Source organism: Martes martes (genome assembly GCF_963455335.1).
Source record: "Martes martes genome assembly, chromosome: 8".
In the NCBI taxonomy this organism is placed as follows: Eukaryota; Metazoa; Chordata; class Mammalia; order Carnivora; family Mustelidae; genus Martes; species Martes martes.
In genome coordinates, this window is record NC_137895.1 from 65,198,000 (window position 1) to 65,219,070 (window position 21,071).

Here is a 21,071-nt window from a genome sequence, read left to right on the forward strand (position 1 = left end):
ATATCAAGGATTCAAAGAGCAGGATTATCAAAGAGCAGGATTCCCTTGTGCTGGTTCACTTTAGATACCCGTTTTTTACTTCTTTGGTATTTCTGCTTCTCTGGGGATACCCCAGACTCCACTGTCCATTCACTTTTGTCTCCAGATTTTTTTTCACAGTATTTTTTAAAATGATTAAGTAGATAAAACCTAGATAAAAGTTAAAAGACTCTTGATGTATATTTGTAAAATAATTCTTTTCAAAAGATATTAATTCCAATTAAATATTGATTTTACCAATGTAAAATTTTCAAAGAATATACCTAAGTTCATTATTCAATTATGATAACTATATCAGTTATCATGGTAATAGGATTATTATCCTCCTTAAAGGGTGTTACTTGGAAATCTGTATAAAATATATATACCTTGTGCAGAAGAGATTCTCAAGAAACATCTGACCCAGGAATCTGGAGTCTTTTTCCTCCCAGAATGGGTACTGCAGAGAGACCTGTCCTCTACTCATATTTGAGGTACCAGCCCTCCACATGAATTTGAATAGATCTCTTCCTCTCTTGGGGTCTCATATATAAAATAAAGCAAGGCCACTAGATTATTTCTAAGATTACTTTGAACTATGATACCGTATACTTTGATAAACCGAAAATAAGAGGTTTCAGCACGGAAGAAGACTTGAACTCAATCAGAAATGGAGTTTACATGTAGCATCTTTTTATTGACAAGCTTAACATAACTTGTTTGCTTCTATTAATGCCTCTTTTTATGAGTGATACCTTAATCCTGTTACTGAGGTAGAGGAGATGTATTTTTAATTCCAAATGTTTTCAGAATTACTCAGATATATGATCTAAGTAACTGGATATATGATCTAAAGAGCTTTGATGGCTGTAGATAATTTCATCTTTTCTGAAATAACAACTTTACGAACAGAGTAGCATAGGAGAGTGCTTTGAAATGAAAATCAGATTCTAACAAATTAAGTACATGTGATTTTTTTCTATATCCAGTATCTAAATAAGACTAGATGATCTAAAATTTTCAGATATTTGCAGAAAATCAAGTAAATTGATGAAGTACAACATTGATGAGCTAATTTTCTATTACATGCAGGGTTAATTACTTCCATTCAATAAGATACATTCAAGGTGACACTTATGGCTCGCTGTATAAATCAGTGAAGAGTATTATTGACTCAGTCACCTACATTTACTTGTTATTGATGATCCCACAGTCTCGATGGTGTAGCCAGGGGATAAGGGATGTGGGCGTGGGAGCAGCCCCCGCCTCAGCAGGAGGGGCATTCCCTCACTGACGTTACTTACAAGTGCTGACTTTCACTCGGTTTTATGTATTTTAAAAATCTTTATAGCCAATGGACCCCTTATTGCTTGCAGTCATGCACATTATTCCCATTGACCCCTTCTTTGATATTCCACAGCACATTCTAGTTAACTCTTACACATTGATAATTACTAATTCTTTTCTCTTGTACTTATTTTTTATCTTTTTCTCCCATTAGACTCAAAGCTCCAAGACACATTTTGCCACATTTTTCCCCGTGGTAGACACTACTACTGTGTGGGCAGATGCTAATAGTTATGTAGTTATATCTCTACAGGCACTTACCCATTTTGCCCCAATTACAAGGATTGAGGTTACCAGATGTACAGTGGTAGATTAATGTTGACTTAGGTCTGGAAAATGAAATAAAAATTAAATAAATACAACAAAATGGAGGACGAATGAAAGAAAGATAAGGAAAAACAACATGTAGGCAAGGATGTTTCAATAATTCCCATAACCAGGACAACACTTCCATCTTTTGTTCCTTCTTTGGGTAAAAATGCAAAATGGAAGAAGACGAGGAATGTGTGTGTGTGTGCGTGTGCACGTGAAAGAGATCTCAAATAAGTTGATGTATTTAGGGAGCAGATGGAGGTACCATGACAATGAGAAAGCAGAGAGTATCACTAACTTCTGGACATGTTTATTGGGCAAAATATAGGCCATGTTTTCTTCTAAGTCCAGTTAAGTCCTGTTGTATTGGAAAACATCTAAATGGCTGACTTCAAATAAAAATTTAATTCTGTTTGCCATTTACTATCAGAGTCAAATATACAAACAACCTTTTTTTTTTTTTTTCTTCCCCCTGTACTAAGGAAACAGCCCCTCCCATGGTGATCTGAACTTTTGGCATATACCAGGAAATAAGCAGTTGTGTAAAATATAAAAGATGCCCTTATTTCACCCACTTTTATCTCCTTTGCCTTAAAAAGGGGAGCTGTATTTTAGACTACTGAATAGAAAGAAAAACCTTTTTGGGTTATAAGAATTTTATGGTTAAACAATTTAGAGTTTGCTACTTTATACAAAATATGAAGCAGTATTTATAAAATATTTCCATGCATATGTGATGGTATATTTGGAACTATGTAAAATATTGAGACTGATCCTTCCTGACATTTGGGGTCTACTACAATCAAATGCACATATTTTGAAACTAAGCCTAACATAGTCACCCTCCTCCTGGTCAAATGTTTGAAAGCCGGCTTCCACATGCGCACCTGTTAACGGCTGTGTACCATCCCACAGCCAAAGTGAGATTGACGACTGTATCAACGGGAATTAAATCTGCCACAGCCATGGGAGTAGCTCTTATGGACCGAAGAAACCCTTTCCCAGCCTGCATAGGAAAAAGAACAGTAAGTACTGAACCAAGTTTTAAGTAACAGCTGGGACTAATACTAAACTAATGCTGCTAGTTAACAACAGTTAACACTGACTCAGGGCTTACAGGTTATCATGCTAAGGCTGACTTCTCTCAGCCTATCCAACCCACACCCACAACCAACCCCCCCACCAAGTCCATCTCAAATGCCAATTTCCATAGAGGTCCTCAGGTTCCTTTAGGGGTGGAGTTCCTCCAATTTGTGAGAGGTCAGTATGTTCAGTTAATGAACAAACACCAAGAACAGTTCTTCACATTTAAAAATTAATTCATAAGATATCCTAAAAACTAAGGCTTCCCAAATTTTCCATTAATATTCATTTACCATTTTATTTATTTAACCTAAAGAGAGAGAGAGAAAGAGAACAAATGGGGAGGAGAGGCAGAGAATCAGGCTTTCTGCTGAACAGGGAGCCCAGACTCAATGCTCAATCTCGGGGCCTGAGCCAAAGGCACACACTTAACTGAGACAGCCAGGCGCCCTTCAGTTTACCATTTCTTTTCTTTTTTTAAAGATTTTATTTATTTATTTGACAGACAGAGATCACAAGTAGGCAGAGAGGCAGGCAGAGAGAGAGGAGGAAGCAGGCTCCCCGCTGAGAAGAGAGCCCGACGCGGGGCTCGATCCCAGGACCCTGGGATCATGACCTAAGCTGAAGGCAGAGGCTTTAACCCACTGAGCCACCCAGGTGCCCCCAGTTTACCATTTCTTAAGTGATTTTCTGCTAGTTCTCACTAACTTACAAACAACAGTAGACCCTAAAAGTCTAAGAACCATTTTTAAAAATTAATAGAATTCTACCATTCCATAAATACTCCTTATTACTTGGGGAAAGGCCACCACTTTTTGTTAAGTATCTTTGTTCACTTCAAAGATGTTATATCAATGTAAGAATTGGGAATTATTCACATTAATAAATAAGTCATACCAATAAATATATAGGTTAATAGTCATGTTCACTGACTTTATGAAGTTATTGATACCCTGCATATTTCCAGCATTGATTTGCAGTGGTTAGCACTTTCCTATATTCCTAATCTCTATTTTCTTGTGACTGATTCCCCTTCCTTTTTATGTAAGAAATCAGTCTGAAAGATTTTAGAAAATCTGCATCCATGTGCAGCTTTGTAAATACTATAATAAGCCTCACTCTAGGATCATGTAAAAATAATTATGTTCTAAGTTACCAAATGTTCACCCCAACTAAGCTTTAAAGATGAAAGAGTTGGGGTGCCTGGGTGGCTCAGTCAGTTAAGCATCTGCCTGTCATGATCACAGAGTCCTGGAATCAAGTCCCACATAGGGCTCTCTGCTCAGCAGGGAGCCTGCTTCTCCTTCTCTCTCTGTCTGCTGCTCCCCCTGCTTGTGCTCTCTCTTCTCCCCCCTCCCACCATCAAATAAGTAAATAAAATATTTTTTAAAATAAAAAAAAATGAAAGAGTTAAAGACAGGTGGAGAAACAAAAAGAGAGGGGCTGCTAGAAAGAAATCAGAAGTTCTCTGCCGCTGTTTTTGACAAATAGTCATAATTCACTCTTATGTTTGTATGTTAGTTCACGTGGGACCTAGCTCTGAAGCACAGCATTTTTTTTTTTAAAGATTTTATTTATTTGACAGATCACAAGTAGGCAGAGAGGCAGGCAGAGATAGAGGGGAAGCAGGCTCCCTGCTGAGCAGAGAGTCCGATTTGGGGCTCAATCCCAGGACCCCGGGATCATGACCTGAGCCGAAGGCAGAGGCTTTAACCCACGAGCCACCCAGGCGCCCCTGAAGCACGGCATTTCTAAGATTTACACTCAGGAAGAGAAGGGAATTCCTATTCATCATCCTAAAGAGCAGAAAGGCGGTTCGGGTCCTACAGTGCTTCCTCGAGAACTGTGAGCTGGGGCACGCCTCCCATCACCTAGATCAGCCTTCACCGCAGGGACCTAGAGGCACCGCTGATGTTTCTCCTTGTTTGGGAGAGAAGTATTGGTGAAAAGCATTTTCTCTATTCATTCATTTTTATAGGAGAAAAATTTGCTCTAATTGGTGGTTCTCTTTCTTCTATCTGTTGAGGACTATTATTGATGTATTTTTATTATACAATTTCTATCCATACACATTAACTCTTGAATGTGTATTATAACAAAGAATAATCTTTGAGAATGTGATTTTTGTTGCCTCCCCAATTTACTGTATTAATTCAAGCTATTAATAAATAGCGAAAAGGAGGAAACACTCCCCTCTTGTGGTAATTAAAGGGAAATGCAGACATGGTCCCTGATGCTCAGACTTTCCAAAAATAAAACTCCTCGAGAGTAACTGATGATATCACAGTGCTTCTGCTTTCCTGATAATAAAATCTACAAATAATAAAAGTAATTTCATCTTGCCTCTATTTCCCAACCAGCAGAATTGAGATTAAGTGGTTTCAATTGTTGTTACTAAAGTAACACTTATGGATTTGGATCAATGAAGCTAAACCAACACTAGGCATGTTATTACCATTCCTCTACTACCTTCCAAGGAGTTATTTCTACATTATTATACGTACCGCAATAATGAGCCCATTAGGTCCATTTAGGTTATCAACCCAGCCCTAAAAGAAAAAGATCTCTATTAGTTACACATGTCAGAAAATCATTATATGTCTATGCAATGTCTGCAGTCTGATTTTAGTAAGTTTCAAACAAGAGCACTGAGATCCCAGCTGATAGACGGTCTCATCCAATATATCTAAGATCACAAACAAAGATTGGTGGCAAAGCACTGGATATTTCTGCACTTGTGCAAGAATGAAAATTCTGCCAGCATCTTTTTTTATAGGAGGGAGGAGTCATGGGGAGTTTCAGTTTGTTTTATGACATCTTAGAGGTTAAACTGAACCTTGACTTAATATCATAACTTGCTAACCAAGTCACTAGCCATCACTTTTCTTCACCTCAGGCCTGATTTTAACTCTCCAGGGGAACACTACATATCAAACATGATTTGTAGGAATGATCCATTTCTGGAAAATCTGAAAAGTCAGAGCACCCATACTCTATTTGCATTAGCTTGCTCAGAGATGTTCGCGGGAAGAATATGTTATGGAGCTGTTGGAGGGAAAACGTCTTCTTGAGTTTGTCTCCTAAGCCCTAAGCAAGTCAGTTGACCTTATTATGTCTGTGTCTTCATCCGTAGAAGTTAAAACGAGTGTTTAAATAGGAGAGGAGGTAGAAAAGAGAAGAGGGAGGACTTAATATTCATTCGACCAGGGACCAGGCACTACACTAAACACTCCTTGTACATGGTCTCATTTGATTGGCTCTCCACATGTGGGTCCAGTATTGGGCTAAAATAGCACGAGCCCAGGTTTATAGATGAGACTGCTCAAAAGCCCGCATTTTCAGTAAGTCATAGAGCTCAATTTTTTTTGGCCCTAAAGCCTCATAGAATTGCTTCAAAAAAGATAGTATAATTTGGTGTACTTTCAAAAAGATACAGCAGTACACAGATGCAAAAATTAATTATTCCTAAACTGAGAACCTTCGACGAACTTTGTGGTTTTTATTTACCCTGACAGTTATAAAACTACCAAAATGGCCAACAAGAACATTCTGGTATACTTAAACTATAGTGGGGAAGCCAAGAACTAAAACTATCTCCTACAGCAATTTTCAGATTCCAGTGAATCAGAGGCTAATGTAAGACCTCCACCCAACGCTGGGACAGACAGTATAACCTCCAGAGGAACCTCATGCTGGATAAATCCTGAACCCAATGTGGAATTTTGTCCTAATATAATGGGTTCGTATTTGATTTGCTGCACTCAGTTATACGTTCTGAGAAGAGAGAGAGAAGGACATCTTCGGAAAGTAATTGGGTGAGAAGGATGATGGTTTGGAAGCAAAGCAAGGAATCCAGGCAAGTGGACTTACCGGGAAAGGCTCCTGCCAGGTTGCTCCCACGATGGAGGGCCTTATGATGGCAATGTTTAGGTTCCCGCTCTCCTGCTGCACCACCATCTCGCCCAAGGCCTTGGTGTACGTGTAAGTATTGGGCCGATCACCGATCAGCTTGGGGGTGATCTCATCAATAATAGCATCGTCTAACCACCTGTGGGTAGTCAGAGTCAAAAAGAATTCTAGTAACATATGTTAGACAATAGACAGGAAAAAAGAAAGGAAGGAAGGGAGGGAGGGAGGGAGGGAGGAAGGGAGGAAGGAAAGTAAGAGGGAGGGAGGAAGGAACCCCCAAACAAAACACAATCAAACAAGACTTCCCCTTTCTCACTTGAGTTCTGGAATTCAGAATAGTCACAGGATACCAAGGCTGAGTGGGCACCCGTCCAAACCCCGAGTGCTGAATGAGCTCTTGGCTCTGCACCATGAGGCCCGCTCTCACCAGTTGAGTCCAGCTTCCTCCCACCTAGACTGATAAATTCAACAGCCACGCAACCTACTACTTTATTATGCACGGTCTCTAATTATCCTCAATTATTTCCTCTCCGATTGGCTCAGGAGTACACCCATGAAGACACCTGTGGGCGCCTGCCGTGCCCTGTAGCATGCCATGTGCTGTGTTCGTGGAGCTTAGAGGCTCCCACCCCAGGCTTCTGGGGTGTCCCTTTTCCTCTGGGGTTGTCCTGTTCACACCTAGGGCACCAATCTTGCAACCTTTCACTTTTTACTTTTAAAATCCCATTCAGTGCCTCAACAAATAAAAGCAACGACGTTTGGCAGAGCTACAATCTGTTTTAGCAAATCTACGGAATGCATTTTGAAGCTATATTTACAGTCTATAGTAATAGCTCGGTATTTTTTTTCCAGAGATTTCCCTTGAATTCTGAGATTCTCTAGTAGCTATTAATATAATAGTCTGTCAGGAGGCATGATTATACTACTCTGAAGCAGCTCTAATAGTGACTGGTGAACACCTCTCCTTACAAAAGGACATGAGTTAAAGAAACTGAGTTACCATGACAGCCGCCTAATCTCTTTTTTAAAGATGTCAGCACCCTTTTGATAATCCCAAAGTCTATCTGCCCTTCTCAAAGAAAGCAATAAAATCGTCGATTAAATATTTAATGTTTCTCTTAGTTGACAGATCTATTTGGTTAGCCATTTGTTACAATATAATTTTTCAAAAACCAGGCTACCTAAATACGTTAGTGTGATTTTTATAATCGATGGGCTTGGTACATTCATTCCTACCTTAAAGGACTGAGCTCAGTCATACTATTTTGATTATAGAAAAATCTTAGCTGTTACTGCTTTGCTCCCATGACAAATTACTGGACATTTACATTGTGCTTATGCTAATACTTATTCAGAGACACAACCCTCAGTTTTGAGAACACTCATTTGATGTTGGAGTGAGACATGAGCACTGTCTATAATGTTTCGGTTCTCTTGCTTTGCTGCTATTAGTGCTGAGTGTTTTCTAGATACTCAAATACCTTTTGATTTAAATTGAATAGGGAAAGGTCAAGAAGTTCCTAGAACAAAAGCAACTCCACATACTTAGAAAAATGGAAGATTTTCTAATTATACGGCCCCTGAGGTTAGGGATAAAGCGTGTGGGATAATGTAGGCACCTCTCCATTTCATGATGATGTTACCATTACCTCATTTTACCTGATGGTCCACAGTGGATTAACTGACCTAAGACCATTTTCTTTCACGTGCAAACACACACAGATTGCAAAAAGCAGGTCAGGAGAAATACAGCCTGATCAGGCTGTAAAGAAACAAATTCTAAGAATACATGAGAACATAATCAGGCACTAAGATGATATGTCACAGGGCTGAGACCAGCTGTTGTCACTGATGTTGGTGTGCATGGAAAGGGAGTTCGCCTATCTTAGAAAATGTTGGTTTCAGCGCACCTGGGTGGCTCAGCTGTTTGAGCATCTGACTTTTGGTTTCAGCTCAGGTCATGATCTCAGGGCCAGAAGGTGAGCCCCAGGTTGGGATCCACAGTCAGCAAAGAGTCTGCTTAAGGCTCTCTCTCCCCCCAGCTTATGCTCACACTCTCTCTCTAAAATAAATAAATAAATCTTTTTTTTTTTTTTAAAGAAAATCCTGGTTTCATAGATTACTAAGAACACAACTGTAAAGGAAGTTGCTGTGCTCTGTGAATGGCTTGCCTCTTATATTTGTGGCTCTGTCTGTATCCCACTGAATTAGCTTCTAGATTCCTCAGTTTTTACTGGTGAAAAATGGCAATCATTATAGCTATTCTAATTTTCAAGTTATCATGAGAACAAACGGGAATTTTCACAACTGCACTTAAAGCTCTTTGATAAAGCCAAATGAGCCAATAAACCGAAGGAATTTTTGATGTTTGGTAAAAGGACCAAGGGGCATGTATCTACAAATGTAACAGTTTTAAATTATCTTTTCTAATGCAGGCAAACAGCCCTTGGCCCGTCTCCTCCAGCACTTCCCGGGTTCAAAGAGGACGTTGGTATAAGAAGCACACACACGCGCCCATCAAGTGGTGATACCCTTGACGAGATACCCTTTACGAGACCTATACTCTTCATTACCAAAGTCCGATTTGCTATTTGTTCTCAATTTTTTTGATGAACATTTTTAAAAAATGTATTTATTCGAGGAAGAGAGAGAGAGAGTGTGTGTATATGAGCAGGGGGAGAGGCAGAGGGAGAGAAGCAGGCTCTCGGCTGAGCAGGGAGCCCAATGCCAGGTTCAATCCCAGGACCCTGGGATCATGCCCTGAACTGAAGGCTGACGCTTACCTGACTGAGCCACCCAGGTGCCCCTTCTCAGTTTGTTTTTAAAACAGTGAAGTTGGCATGGAAAAAGACACTCTATAAATAAAAGTACATTTCTAAAATTAACCAAATGCTCTTCAGGGTACCTGAGTTGTTTTGAACCCATAGGTCCCAGATTCTAAACTTCTACTTACATTGCTTCAAAAGAAGCAAAAAGTTAGTGAAGATTTCAGAAAGCAATGTACATACCATATCCTATAAATATCACTATATTTTTGTGGGGGTGGGGCTTGAAACTTACTGAATCAACCTAATATCATTAATGATTTCATAATTTAGGTACTTCCTAAGTGAAACAGTAGGAGGAATATAAATTTTTCCTCCTAGTTTCCTTAGGCAACAGGGAGGGCAAGACTAGTGGTATTTTGGGTGAAGTTTTCTGCGGAGTAAGTACTGCACATGCGGTCATGGTCATGTTCGCTCTCTCCTTCTCTCGTCTGAATTAGGTTCTTCCCTCGATTCTTGCAGTGATCCTGCTGTAGGTTCAATGTCAGTTTCCCCATTTTATAATGAGTCCCAGAGAGCAGGGATTAAGTTTCTTCTCTCTGTGTCCAATCACTTTATCCACCCAGGCACCTACTCCCTGATTCAGTCCTGAAGGGCTCTCCCATACCACAGTCTCAACTGGCTGGTTTGTGTTCGAATAACACTTTGGGAAGCTGAGATGGACACTGACAGGAGAGCCTGGGGGAACTGAGGAGCAGGTGGGGCTGGAAGGAATCTGTGGGGAAGGAAGGAAAGAGGGAAGGAAGGAAGGAAGGAAGGAAGGTAGGAAGGAAGGAAGGAAGGAAATAAGGAGGAAGGAAGGAAGGAAGGAAGAAGGAAGGGAGGGGATGTGTTTTTAGAGAATGAAGCAAAACTGGAAGTTAAAATATCAAGCTGGTAGTGATGTCAAGTGTTGAGAAGCTGAAAGACTATGTGTTGACTAATTTCAACGTGGCAGAGTTGGCTTCAGAGCACATTTACACTTCTGACTGGGGTCAAGGGTATTCCTGTGCCCAGTGCTGGTGGTGAGCTGGCTCTGCAATTCCCCCTTGACTTCTACTGAACACCTATTCTGGCCTCCAGTGGTCTGATAATATGAAAATTATTCAATCTGTCTAGGAAGCAGCTAACCCAGCTCTGATTTGTATTTAAAGCCGGATAACAGTAAAAGTACGCAGAATTTTCTGGTTGTTTTTTTTTTTTTGTCTGCTGCTTAGATGCCATCTTAAGCCTATACAATTCTGACAGTAAATGGACAAAATCAAAATGAGTGTTTTCCTTTCCCCTGGAGTAGATACACTGTCTTAGTGTTAACAACGTGTTCTTCAGCACCCAGACAAGACTACTTTCCAACATGTGACTTCCTTTCATATTTCTGCCATAGCTGACTGCTGCCCACGTTTGATCAAAAACACCTTTTTTCACATGGAAGATTAACTGTGCTTCTGTAGGCCAGGTAGCCTTGTCAAGAGCATGATTTTTAGTAGGTACAAATCTGTCGGGAACTTTTCATCGAGGAAAGCCTCTAGGAATGGTGGGGAGTGGCAAGCGAGGAGAGGGGGGAGGCTGGGGTGCATGGGTGACTGGAATACGAATGAACCTTGTGTCAAATGAGAGACATTACGTGAAAAAGCACTTCGAGGCAGTTTTCCCCAAACTTGCCTGCTCGTTTGGGGTAAGACTTATGTGGGGCCTATGACAAAAGTTCAGCTCCCTGGGCATCATCTTAGAACCTCCAAACCAGTCTTCAGGGGTGACAGCTTGATCACCTTGATTTGTAACCAGTGGAGTGGTGCTTGTTATGGTCAGGCAAGCTGAGGAATCACCGGTTTCAAAGGACGCCACTCCACAAATGTTAGCCTTGAACAAACTGGGATTAGCTCTGAGAGAGCCATCGCGTCTTGGGGTAAAACTTTCAGTAGACTTGAACTTTAAAGGATTTCAATCCTGGACACTAGAGATGGAATCTGAGGGTTGATTAGAAGGTATGTGCAAGCCCACGTGCAAAGCAGTGGCCACGTCCCATTCAGTCTCCTGTCCCCGAACACAGAGGTGTTTTTTGGTATCTGTTGTCACTCCCCAGTTCTCGGTCTTACCCCACAACATGGCATGTCACAGCTGTCCCTGCCTCTGATGACTGCCCAGGCAGATCTACCCCCTTCCCTCGTGACAGTACTAACATTCCTAAAGCCCGCTTTCATCCATGTCTTTTTTTGATGAAAACAAAATGGAAGCACCAACCAATCAAAACCACCCCCCCTACACACACATGCATGACCCTCCTGCCGTGGATCCCTATTGCCTTCAGAATTAAATACAGTCCTCCCCACGGCATTCAAAACTCTCAGGACAACCCCAGCCCCACTTCCCTACAAATAACAACTGTGCTGCTCAGGTGGATGGACGGCCATACCCCCAGCACGCCTCCAGCCTTCCTGCTCCCCTGGCTGTGCCTAGTCTATGCCCCCACCTCACCCCGCCACACTGCGCCTCCTCTCCCAAGTCCGTGTGCTGCGCCTGTCTCCACAGGGCCTTTCCACTGCCACCACCAACTCCATCTAACTTCTGCTACCATGCTCCATGTATGATGCTACCCTGCTCTGTTTTGTGTTTTACTGGGAGCTCCTTGAGAACACAGTCTCTATTTTAAGAAAGCACCTTTTAATCTCTCATACAGTCAAGTGGGTGGGAGTAACGAAAAGGGCCACGTGACCGAATCATGGGGCCACGGAGAAAAATGGTGCCCCTGTAACTTACTAGCTGGGAGAATTCTGAAGCCTTCCTCAGCCTTTCGGAGCTTCTGTTCCGTTATTAGCCCAGTAGCAGCGACACATACCACCAGCCCTACAATATTACGGTAAGGAACTGATGTCTGTGAAAGTGTCTTTACTCACAATAATTGCTCAATGATGAATCAGAGCTGCCCTTCCCTTCTTAATGCATACTTACTAGGTTGATTTAAGGATGCTAACTAAAGCAGTAAATATTTACGGATCCATTTTTCTAGTTTCGGGCTATAGTTATTTTCAGTTTTCATATAGGTACAAAAATCTTTTCCTTCTGTCTCTCCTAAGAGGAGTTAACTTGACCTGAAAAAGAGGGAAAGCAGCAATCTTTCCTGGTCGGTTATGTGCACTCTAAAAAATAAACATTCTACTTGAGCCGTTATTCCGGAAAACTGGAATTTCATTGGTAGCCCCTCATCCATTTATGCATAGGAGTTCCTAAAGGTAAAACCCCCCCAACTGGGGCACATGGGTGGCTCAGTGGGTTAAAGCCTCTGCCTTCGGCTCAGGTCATGATCCCGGGGTCCTGGGATCGAGCCCCGCATCGGGCTCTCTGCTCAGCGTGGAGCCTGCTTCCTCCTCTCTCTCTCTCTGCCTGCTTCTCTGCCTACTTGTGATCTCTGTCTGTCGAATAAATAAATAAAATATTAAAAAAAAACCCAACTGCTGAAGCTAGAAATATGAAGACAGGGAGATGGGGAAGAATGGTGACATAATTTCATGATAAAATGCCTGTGATAGTTGGGACGAAGGCAGCGGACATGTGCAGGTGTGAGAGCTGGAGAGGTCTGTTTTTTTTTTAAATGCTGATTCATGGCCACGATTGTCATACCAATAAGAAGCATTAACTCCTAATTGGGCCTGGCCTCAGTTCAAAGGCTTCCAGAGGAGAGCTCTGATGTCAGAGTAGGAATTAACCAGGGAAGCAGAGGTGGAGGTAGTTTCTAGAAACAGAACTGTCATAAGCCAAGGCAGAGCGGCATGAGGGAGCGGAGTAATGACTTCAGTGTGACCGTAGCACAAACGTAAAGGGAGGGTTGGCGGAGATGAGGCTGGACAGGTGGTCCTGAATATAAAAATCTGAATTAATAAATTGTGGTTATGACTTTTCCTTGTTTTAAAAGAAGAAGAAAACCTTGGTTTCTTAATTATATGTAAAATGTGTTCTGTTGAGACAAATTTTATTTCATTTTTACTTCTGTTTGGCTGTATATTTTTCAGAATAATTATATTCCATGGGGAGCAGTAAATGAGAGAGATGAATTTTGTACAAATGCCAATTCCGGTTTGATCATCAATCATGTAGCTACCCCTGGCTTTGGCCAGGGGACACGGAGTGGGCAAGGACGGCAAGCGCTGGGCACCTGAAGAGAAACCAACTCCTCTTCTAGGAGGTGAGTTTATTCTTCTTGGAGACCTGGGGATCCTGAGGGGACACAGTTTGGGAGGGAGGAAGTGCTACGGGGGACCCAGAGAAGCCCCTCACTGGGGCTGAACTGAAGCTTCAACTCCTGTCTCCTTTCTTTGGTGGTCTCTGCAAGACTTCCGTCCTGCCTCACATCATGCTGTCATCTGTCAGCTGCTAGAAGGGTCAACAGTGGGGGAAGGCTCTGGGATCTCAGCAGCAGAGTCTGCACTCAAACAGCTCTGCCCCTTTCCTGGGCACAGCAAATATGTACACACCACACGGACCAAGAGACAGCACTGTGAGAGGGCAGCCAGCCGAAAACAAATAGATTCCACCCAAAAACACGCTAAGGCCTTCCACATCCACTCTCCTGTACCAACTTGGGGCATCAGAGCCTCTTTTCTCCAACTCTCCTGACAAGCTCTGCGCTCGGAAGCTCCCTTTGCACAACTTAAGCAAGTCACCACTTATGAGCAACGTGAGGTAACCTCCAGGTCCTTTAGATGACTTTCATTCTTCTTTGTCCCGGATATTTTAAAATGACAGGTAAAAATATCTATTCTCAGGACTGTAGGAGATAAAAATGTTTGCCCTGAAGGGAATGAACTCTTGATTTAGCTAAGTTTCATTTTAAAGAGTCTATCTTAAATAGAGATACAGTATTACATGAAATTAAAATCTGACAAATTTCATGGTGAAGTAGTCTATTTTCTCAGCCGGAATACCGGTTGTTGTTTTTTTTTTTTTTAAACAAGATAAACTTGTTAAATTGAACAGAAGAATGAAGACCCAGAAAATGAAAACACTTATTCTGAGACCAGGGCCAGTCCTAAGAACAAAGTGGTTCCTGTTAGTAGGTGGGAAGAGAAAGATGCTACAGTTACTTTTCCTCCACAAGACAATAAGGAAAGCATATCTCAGCCTCCTAGATCAAGAGACTTGCACTTTCTGCCAGACCTGGGAGGATTTCTGCTTACCTATGAGTTCTTCTTCTTCTTCTTTATTTTTTTAAGATTTTATTCATTTATTTGACAGAGAGATAGGAGAGCTCAAGTAGGCAGAGTGGCAGGCAGAGGGAGAGGGAGAAGCAGACTCTCTGCCGAGCAGGGAGCCCGACACGGGGCTCCATCCCAGGACCCCGGGGATCATGATCTGAGCCGAAGGCCGGTGCTCAACCGACTGAGCCACCCAGGCGTCCCACCTCTGAGTTCTTCTTTATTAACCTTCGGATCAGCTGCCATTAAACACTCCCGAGCACAACAACTGCTTTCTATCACTCATGATCACTACAAGATGAGCACTGTTATCACCCCCATTTCACAAATGAAGGAACTGAGGCTCAGAGAGGCCAAGGAACTCACTCAAGGTCACACAGACAGGAAGCTGCAGAAGCCAGGTCGGACTGACGCTGAAGGCTTGCTTCTGCACTTTTACACTTTACACTCTACTTCCTTCAGTGACCATGCTGAGTTCAGTACGGAGTGACAGAAGCATTCCCATGTGCCCATTACAATCCTAAACTATTTCACAAAACTCTTCTGTGGCATTTTTTTTTTATTATGTTCAGTTAGCCCCCATATAGTACACCATCAGTTTCTGACGCCGTGTTCAACCATTCATCATTTACGCATAAAACCCAGTGCTCATCACCACTCGTGCCCTCCTTGATACCCACCACCTTGTGGCATTTATCCATGCCTGTCCTTCCCCATCACCAAGCACTGTACTCCTCACACTGGGATGAAGGGAACAGCAGGGATCAGACAGCGAAAGCTAGCACCTTTGCAAAGCACACTGCTTCAAGAGTGTCTCGCTTTGTTACCTCATTAAGGAATGACTACAAAGAATCAAAGAGAACCACGATCTGCCCACCTCCTGACCCCCTCATATGACCCAACTTACTCCATGGAGTCGATGATTTTTTTTGGCTCCACAGGGCATGGGTAGATGACCTCATCGATGTGTTTCAGGTTACAATTTGAAAAGGCAGTGGAGATATGTATGAAGGCTTCAAGTTTTGGCATCTGACTGGCCATGAGCAAGAGCTGCTGGGTGGCAGTAACGTTAAGTTGCACGGCGTGTCTGCAGGAGGTAAAGCAGAAGAAGTACAATGAGGCAACTCGGTGTCCTGCTTTGCTAGAACGTCACCTACTCCAATAACGGGCACGTACGTCTCATTTCTGTGGCTGCACCAAAGGCCCAGGAAGAAGAGCACAGATCATAGCTACACAGTTGTGTGATGCCTGGAATGTGTTATAGTTGATGCCGTGTTTTGTGCACATAAATCCTAGTCGCTGAAGCATTGTTCGTATTGCATTTAGAGATACCTTGGTTCTAAATCAACTGGAAGGAAAAAAAAATCACAATCTTCTGGATGTATAAAGAGGTTTCTTAAGCAGCCACTAAAAATATAAAGATAGATAAATTGAGCATCTAACTCAAGAAGCTGCAAAAATTCAAATGAATTGTAGGAGAGTAGCAGTGGATAGAGAATGAGAAATAGAAATTTCTATTGCAGGGGCATCTGGGTGGCTCAGTGGGTTAAGCCTCTGCCTTGGGCTCAGGTCATGATCTCAGGGTCCTGGGATCAAGCCTTGCATCAACTCTCTGCTCAGCAGGGAGCCTGCTTCCCACCCCACCCCCCCAACTCTGCCTGCTTCTCTGCCTACTTGTGATCCTGGTCTGTCAAATAAATACATTTTAAAAATCTTAAAAAACAATAAAAAAAAAGAAAGAAATTTCTATTGCAAAGGTCCAGGTCAGATCTAAAAATGAATGTCAAAAATCCCAAATTTTAGCTAATAGAATACCAAGTTATATAAGTATAATACGAGATGACAATGAAATGGTTCATTGTAGAAACACAAGGTTTATACAATATCAGGAACCCTATTAATCTAACTAAAAAAGATAATAAAAAAGAGAAAAACTAAATGATCCTCTATATGTATTTTGAAATTTTAAAAATGATGTTCAGTATCCATTTCCAATTTAATTTTTAAAAAATCATTAAAAGAAGAATAAATGATTAAAATACATCCCTTTCCCTTTGCTAGCCTGTATCATGTTTAATGGTGAAAAGTTAGGAGCACTGCTTTTAAAGTCAGGGCCAAGGGGTTCCTGGGTGGCTCAGTTGATTAAGCATTGGCCTTCAACTCAAGTCATGATCTTGAGGTCCTGGGATCAAGCCCTGTGTTGGACTCCCTGCTAGGCGGAGAGACTGCTTCTCCCTCTCCCTCTGCCTGCTGATCTGCCTACTTGTGCATTCTCTCTCTCCCTCTCTGTCAAATAAATAAATAAAATCTTAAAAAAAAAAAAAAAGTCAGGGCCAAGAAGAATGGCTGCAATTACTACTACTACTTAATATTGCTCTGAACTTCCACCTGGTAATTAGAGAGGAAAACATAAGGAATTAGCAGATGTAACAGTTGTAAAGGCAGTCACAAAAATCCCTATCAGATTACATAATTGTGTATCTGGGAAAAAAAAAAACCAACAACAAAAAAACCTACCCTGGGACATGCAATGATTCATTCAGTAAAGTGTCCATTTATAAAAGTTATGTTAAAGGAAAAAAATGGAGAATACGGTGGAAGAAAGGCACATATTCAAAACTGAACATTTAAAAAATATATCCAGTTAAGAAAAAAGGAACCAACTATATACAAAAATAAAACTTAAGGGTTATAGAAAAATTGAATAAACAACATATTGTCCTTTGATAGGAAGAGCCAATGTTTTAAATATGTTGTTTTTCTAAAGTAGTTGACATGTCCATATTCAGTAATCCTAATCAAATTCCCAACTTTTTAAGAAGCTGGAAAAATTATCTTCAGCAGATGAGAATAGTCAGGAAAATTCTATAAAAAGAGAATGATGTGTGTATACTTGCCTAATAAAGTAAAAAATTACTGTAATAAAATACTGTGGTGTTGAGAGAGAAAGCCTAAGTAATGGAACAAAAATAAAGAGTCCAACACTGGAAATTCAGTATATTATAAGAGTTTAATTAAATAAAGAGTAAAAACAAATCATTTAATAAATGTTTCTTAAGAAGTAGCCATCTGTTAGAAATTTTTCAAAAGCTACTCTATATTTACACCCACATCACTTTCCTTTTTATAGAATTTTCCTATTTCTCTTTATAGGCAAAAAAAAAAAAAAACTCTAAATGGGTCAAAGATATAAAGGAGAAAATTAAGCAATAAAAATTGTAGAAGAAATTATGAATAATGCATAAATAATAAAAATAGTTGAGGACAAATGATAAAGTATTTTGAGTTTTGTAAAAGACCAAAAATCAATATGCTAACTATTCCAACAAGTCTTAAAATTGATAAGAAAAAAATGTTTCAGTAGAAAAACAGGCAAAGAACACAAATAGGCATTTCACAAAAGAATAAGATGCCAATACTATGCAGCCATCAAAAGAAATGAAATCTTGCCATTTGCGACGACATGGATGGAACTAGAGGGTATTATGCTTAGCAAAATAAGTCAGTCGGAGAAAGACAACTATCATATGATCTCCCTGATATGAGGAAGTGGAGATGCAACGTGGGGGGGTTTGGGGGGTAGGAAAAGAATAAATGAAACAAGATGGGATCGGGAGGGAGACAAACCATAAGAGACTCTTAATCTCACAAAACAAACTGAGGGTTGCTGGGGGAGGGGGGTCGGGAGAGGGCAGTGGGGTTATGGACATTGGGAGGGATGTGTGCTGTGGTGAGTGCTGTGAAGTGTGTAAACCTGGCGATTCACAGACCTGTACCCCTGGGGCTAAAAATACATTATATGTTTATTAAAAAAAAAAAAAGACGCCAATTAGCATTTCCACGCCCTCAACTTTTTTCTCATTATCAACAAAATCAAAATCAAAATATGGATTGGCATTTCCATTATATTGCCAACATTAAAAGTAAAGAATGATAATACAGTATGCCTGTGGGTGTCAGAAATGAGCATTCATGTGCACTGGGACGACAGAAATCAATACTGCCCATGTGGAAAGCAATGTAGCATTATATGTCAAAATGTAAACCATTTCTAACCTGGGCACATCTGGTACATCTCTAACAATTTTACTTCTGGACATTTACCCAAAGTAAAGCACACAATGGTATTAAAAAAAAATGCAAGCACAGAGATGTTCACGGAAGCATTGTTTATAATACTGAAAAATTAGAACAATCCAAAAATATCCACCAATATAGAACTGGTATACTATAGACACATAAAATGGAATGCCATACAGTCATTAGAAATTATAAAGAATATCTATTCACAATGAAAGATATCCAAAGATATAACTGAGCAAGTCGCTAAAAAATTATCAGTATGATGCCATTTTTTGGTGAAGTTGAACATAAGTCTATTTTATTATGGATGTGTAAAGAAAAGCTGGAATGGATGCTCTCTATGATATTAACTGGTAGTCTCCGGGTGGCGAGATTTTTGGAGTTTGACTCTTTTGAATTTTTTTTTCATGGAGAATATACCTTAAGAAAATTTTTTTTTAAATTTAAATTCAATTTAGTTAACATGGAGCGTCTTATTAGTTTTAGGGGCAGAATTTAGTGATTCATCGCTTGCATACATCTTTTTTAACAGAAACCGCAAGGAAACTGACATGCATGTGTACACGCACACACTTGCACCTGTGTGTGCCATGAGCAGGAAGTGGACATGTACCTCAGATGATCATCGAAGCGCACGGTGGCCGCACAGTGGAAGATAATGTTTGTACAGGAGAGAAGCTCTTGCATGTCCTCCTTGCTGATAGCAAAGTCATTTTGATTGAGGTCCGCGTAGATAGCTCTGATCTTCTCATGCGCGTTTGGACAAACTTCTTTGACTTTTTGAAACAGCTAAAACATAAATAGAAATCAATATGCAGACAGCGTCATCACCATCACATTGCTCTTGTTTTTGTTGACGTGTCACATCGCAATTCTCAAAAACTGGTTTTATCTGTAATACCACTCAAAGAAGGCATTTACTCAAGAGCCATTTATTTACCTTCTGCAATTTGGTCAGCTTGGTATAATTTCCACTCCTCTTAATTTGATAAACATTCAAAAAAAGTCAGTTCTAATAACCAGTAAGGAGTGTATTTTGAGCCTTTCCTGCAGGGTTGAAAGAGTGACAGTGAGTCGTCCATATCCTGCCCCTCCTCTTTTCCCCATGTTTATACATGGTGATTGTTTCCATTTTTGGCTGGGAAATATGGCTTTCAGTGCAAAATTACCAGCCTTTGCAAATTACCAGCAAAATCAACAGCCTTTATGAGGGAGGTCCCATGGGCGCAGGTTCGAAACAACTTAGTCAACTGGCCCAGAGGAACAGTAGGTCTTAGCAGCACAAACATAATTAGAAAATAACAAATTCGGTGAATCTGTAATGGGTAAAACAAATACAACTTTTATATAATCTCATTCCAATATCGATGGCAGTTATTGTCCAGTAAGAGAATTACATGATCTCATGCACGTTTTATGGGATATTAATTGATTTCTTAATATTTTCTTGATTTCTTAATAATTTCTTTATAAAGGAAAAGGAAAGAGCCCTGGCAGTTTGAGCTTTTATTACCCTTGTTCAGACGGAACAGTCTCCACTTTCCCCTCCACACACAAGTTCTTAGATTCAACTGGTATTTTCCATTTTCTCAAAGAATGTAATTAAAAAAAAAAATGTTCTTGGTTTCAACCTGTTTTGACAAAAGGAAATTCTACTGTAGTATTGGCATGGGCTCTTAGCAGTGAGGAAAAATAAGGCTAAATGTTTAGGAAGGTTAGGAGCAGAGAAAACTAGTCTGTGGTTTTAATCATAGTAGAGTAGCCGAGCCTATTCCCCTCACCCCTTCTGCCCCCCGGAGACAGTTTGCATGTCTTCCTTGATCCTGAATAGCAGGCTTCTTCCCTCCAGTGGAGATCTACCCTAGGCTCTTTTATTGGCTAATATAAGAAATCGATCTAAGGTAGTAAGAGAAATCATGTCTCATCTGAATCAGGCAAGACCATGTTAAGAGGCCCTTGTGGGAATCCAGTGAAGATGATCAGAGAAGGAGGTCAAGTCCACATATTGACCTGGTGAGCTAATACACTTCTGCCTTTGAGCTCCCGTTTTGTTTTGTTTTGTTTTGTTTTGTTTCTCTGCAGGAGCAGCCTTGCAGTACCGTGAGACTAGAGTTCTGAAAAGCGTTTGGAGGTTAGATCAACCCTCAAAGGTTTTGTGACATTTGGGACTGATGTGGTGGATCCAGTGTCTGAGGGACATTCTCAACAAAGGTCATTCTGGCTCTTCCAGAAAGATATTTAGCAGCTTTTGTAATCTGGATGAATCATGAGCAAGCTAAATATTGGTTTTCACCATCAAAGCTTTTCCTTCTCATAGTCCATGTTA

General features: G+C 40.7%; 1 protein-coding gene across 2 annotated transcripts in view; it reads right to left on the minus strand.

Moving 5' to 3' along the window:
* FAR2 (fatty acyl-CoA reductase 2) overlaps positions 1–21,071 on the minus strand; it is a 135,225-nt gene that overhangs the window by 10,824 nt on the left and 103,330 nt on the right. For both annotated transcript variants that reach the window (XM_080810790.1, XM_080810789.1), the window contains exons 3-8: positions 19,359–19,534; positions 15,570–15,749; positions 6,631–6,808; positions 5,265–5,309; positions 2,565–2,683; positions 1,627–1,694 (exon numbers count right to left, since the gene is read on the minus strand). In XM_080810790.1, coding sequence (XP_080666916.1) covers positions 1,627–1,694; positions 2,565–2,683; positions 5,265–5,309; positions 6,631–6,808; positions 15,570–15,749; positions 19,359–19,534 — 766 coding nt within the window. The remainder of the gene's footprint in view (positions 1–1,626; positions 1,695–2,564; positions 2,684–5,264; positions 5,310–6,630; positions 6,809–15,569; positions 15,750–19,358; positions 19,535–21,071) is intronic.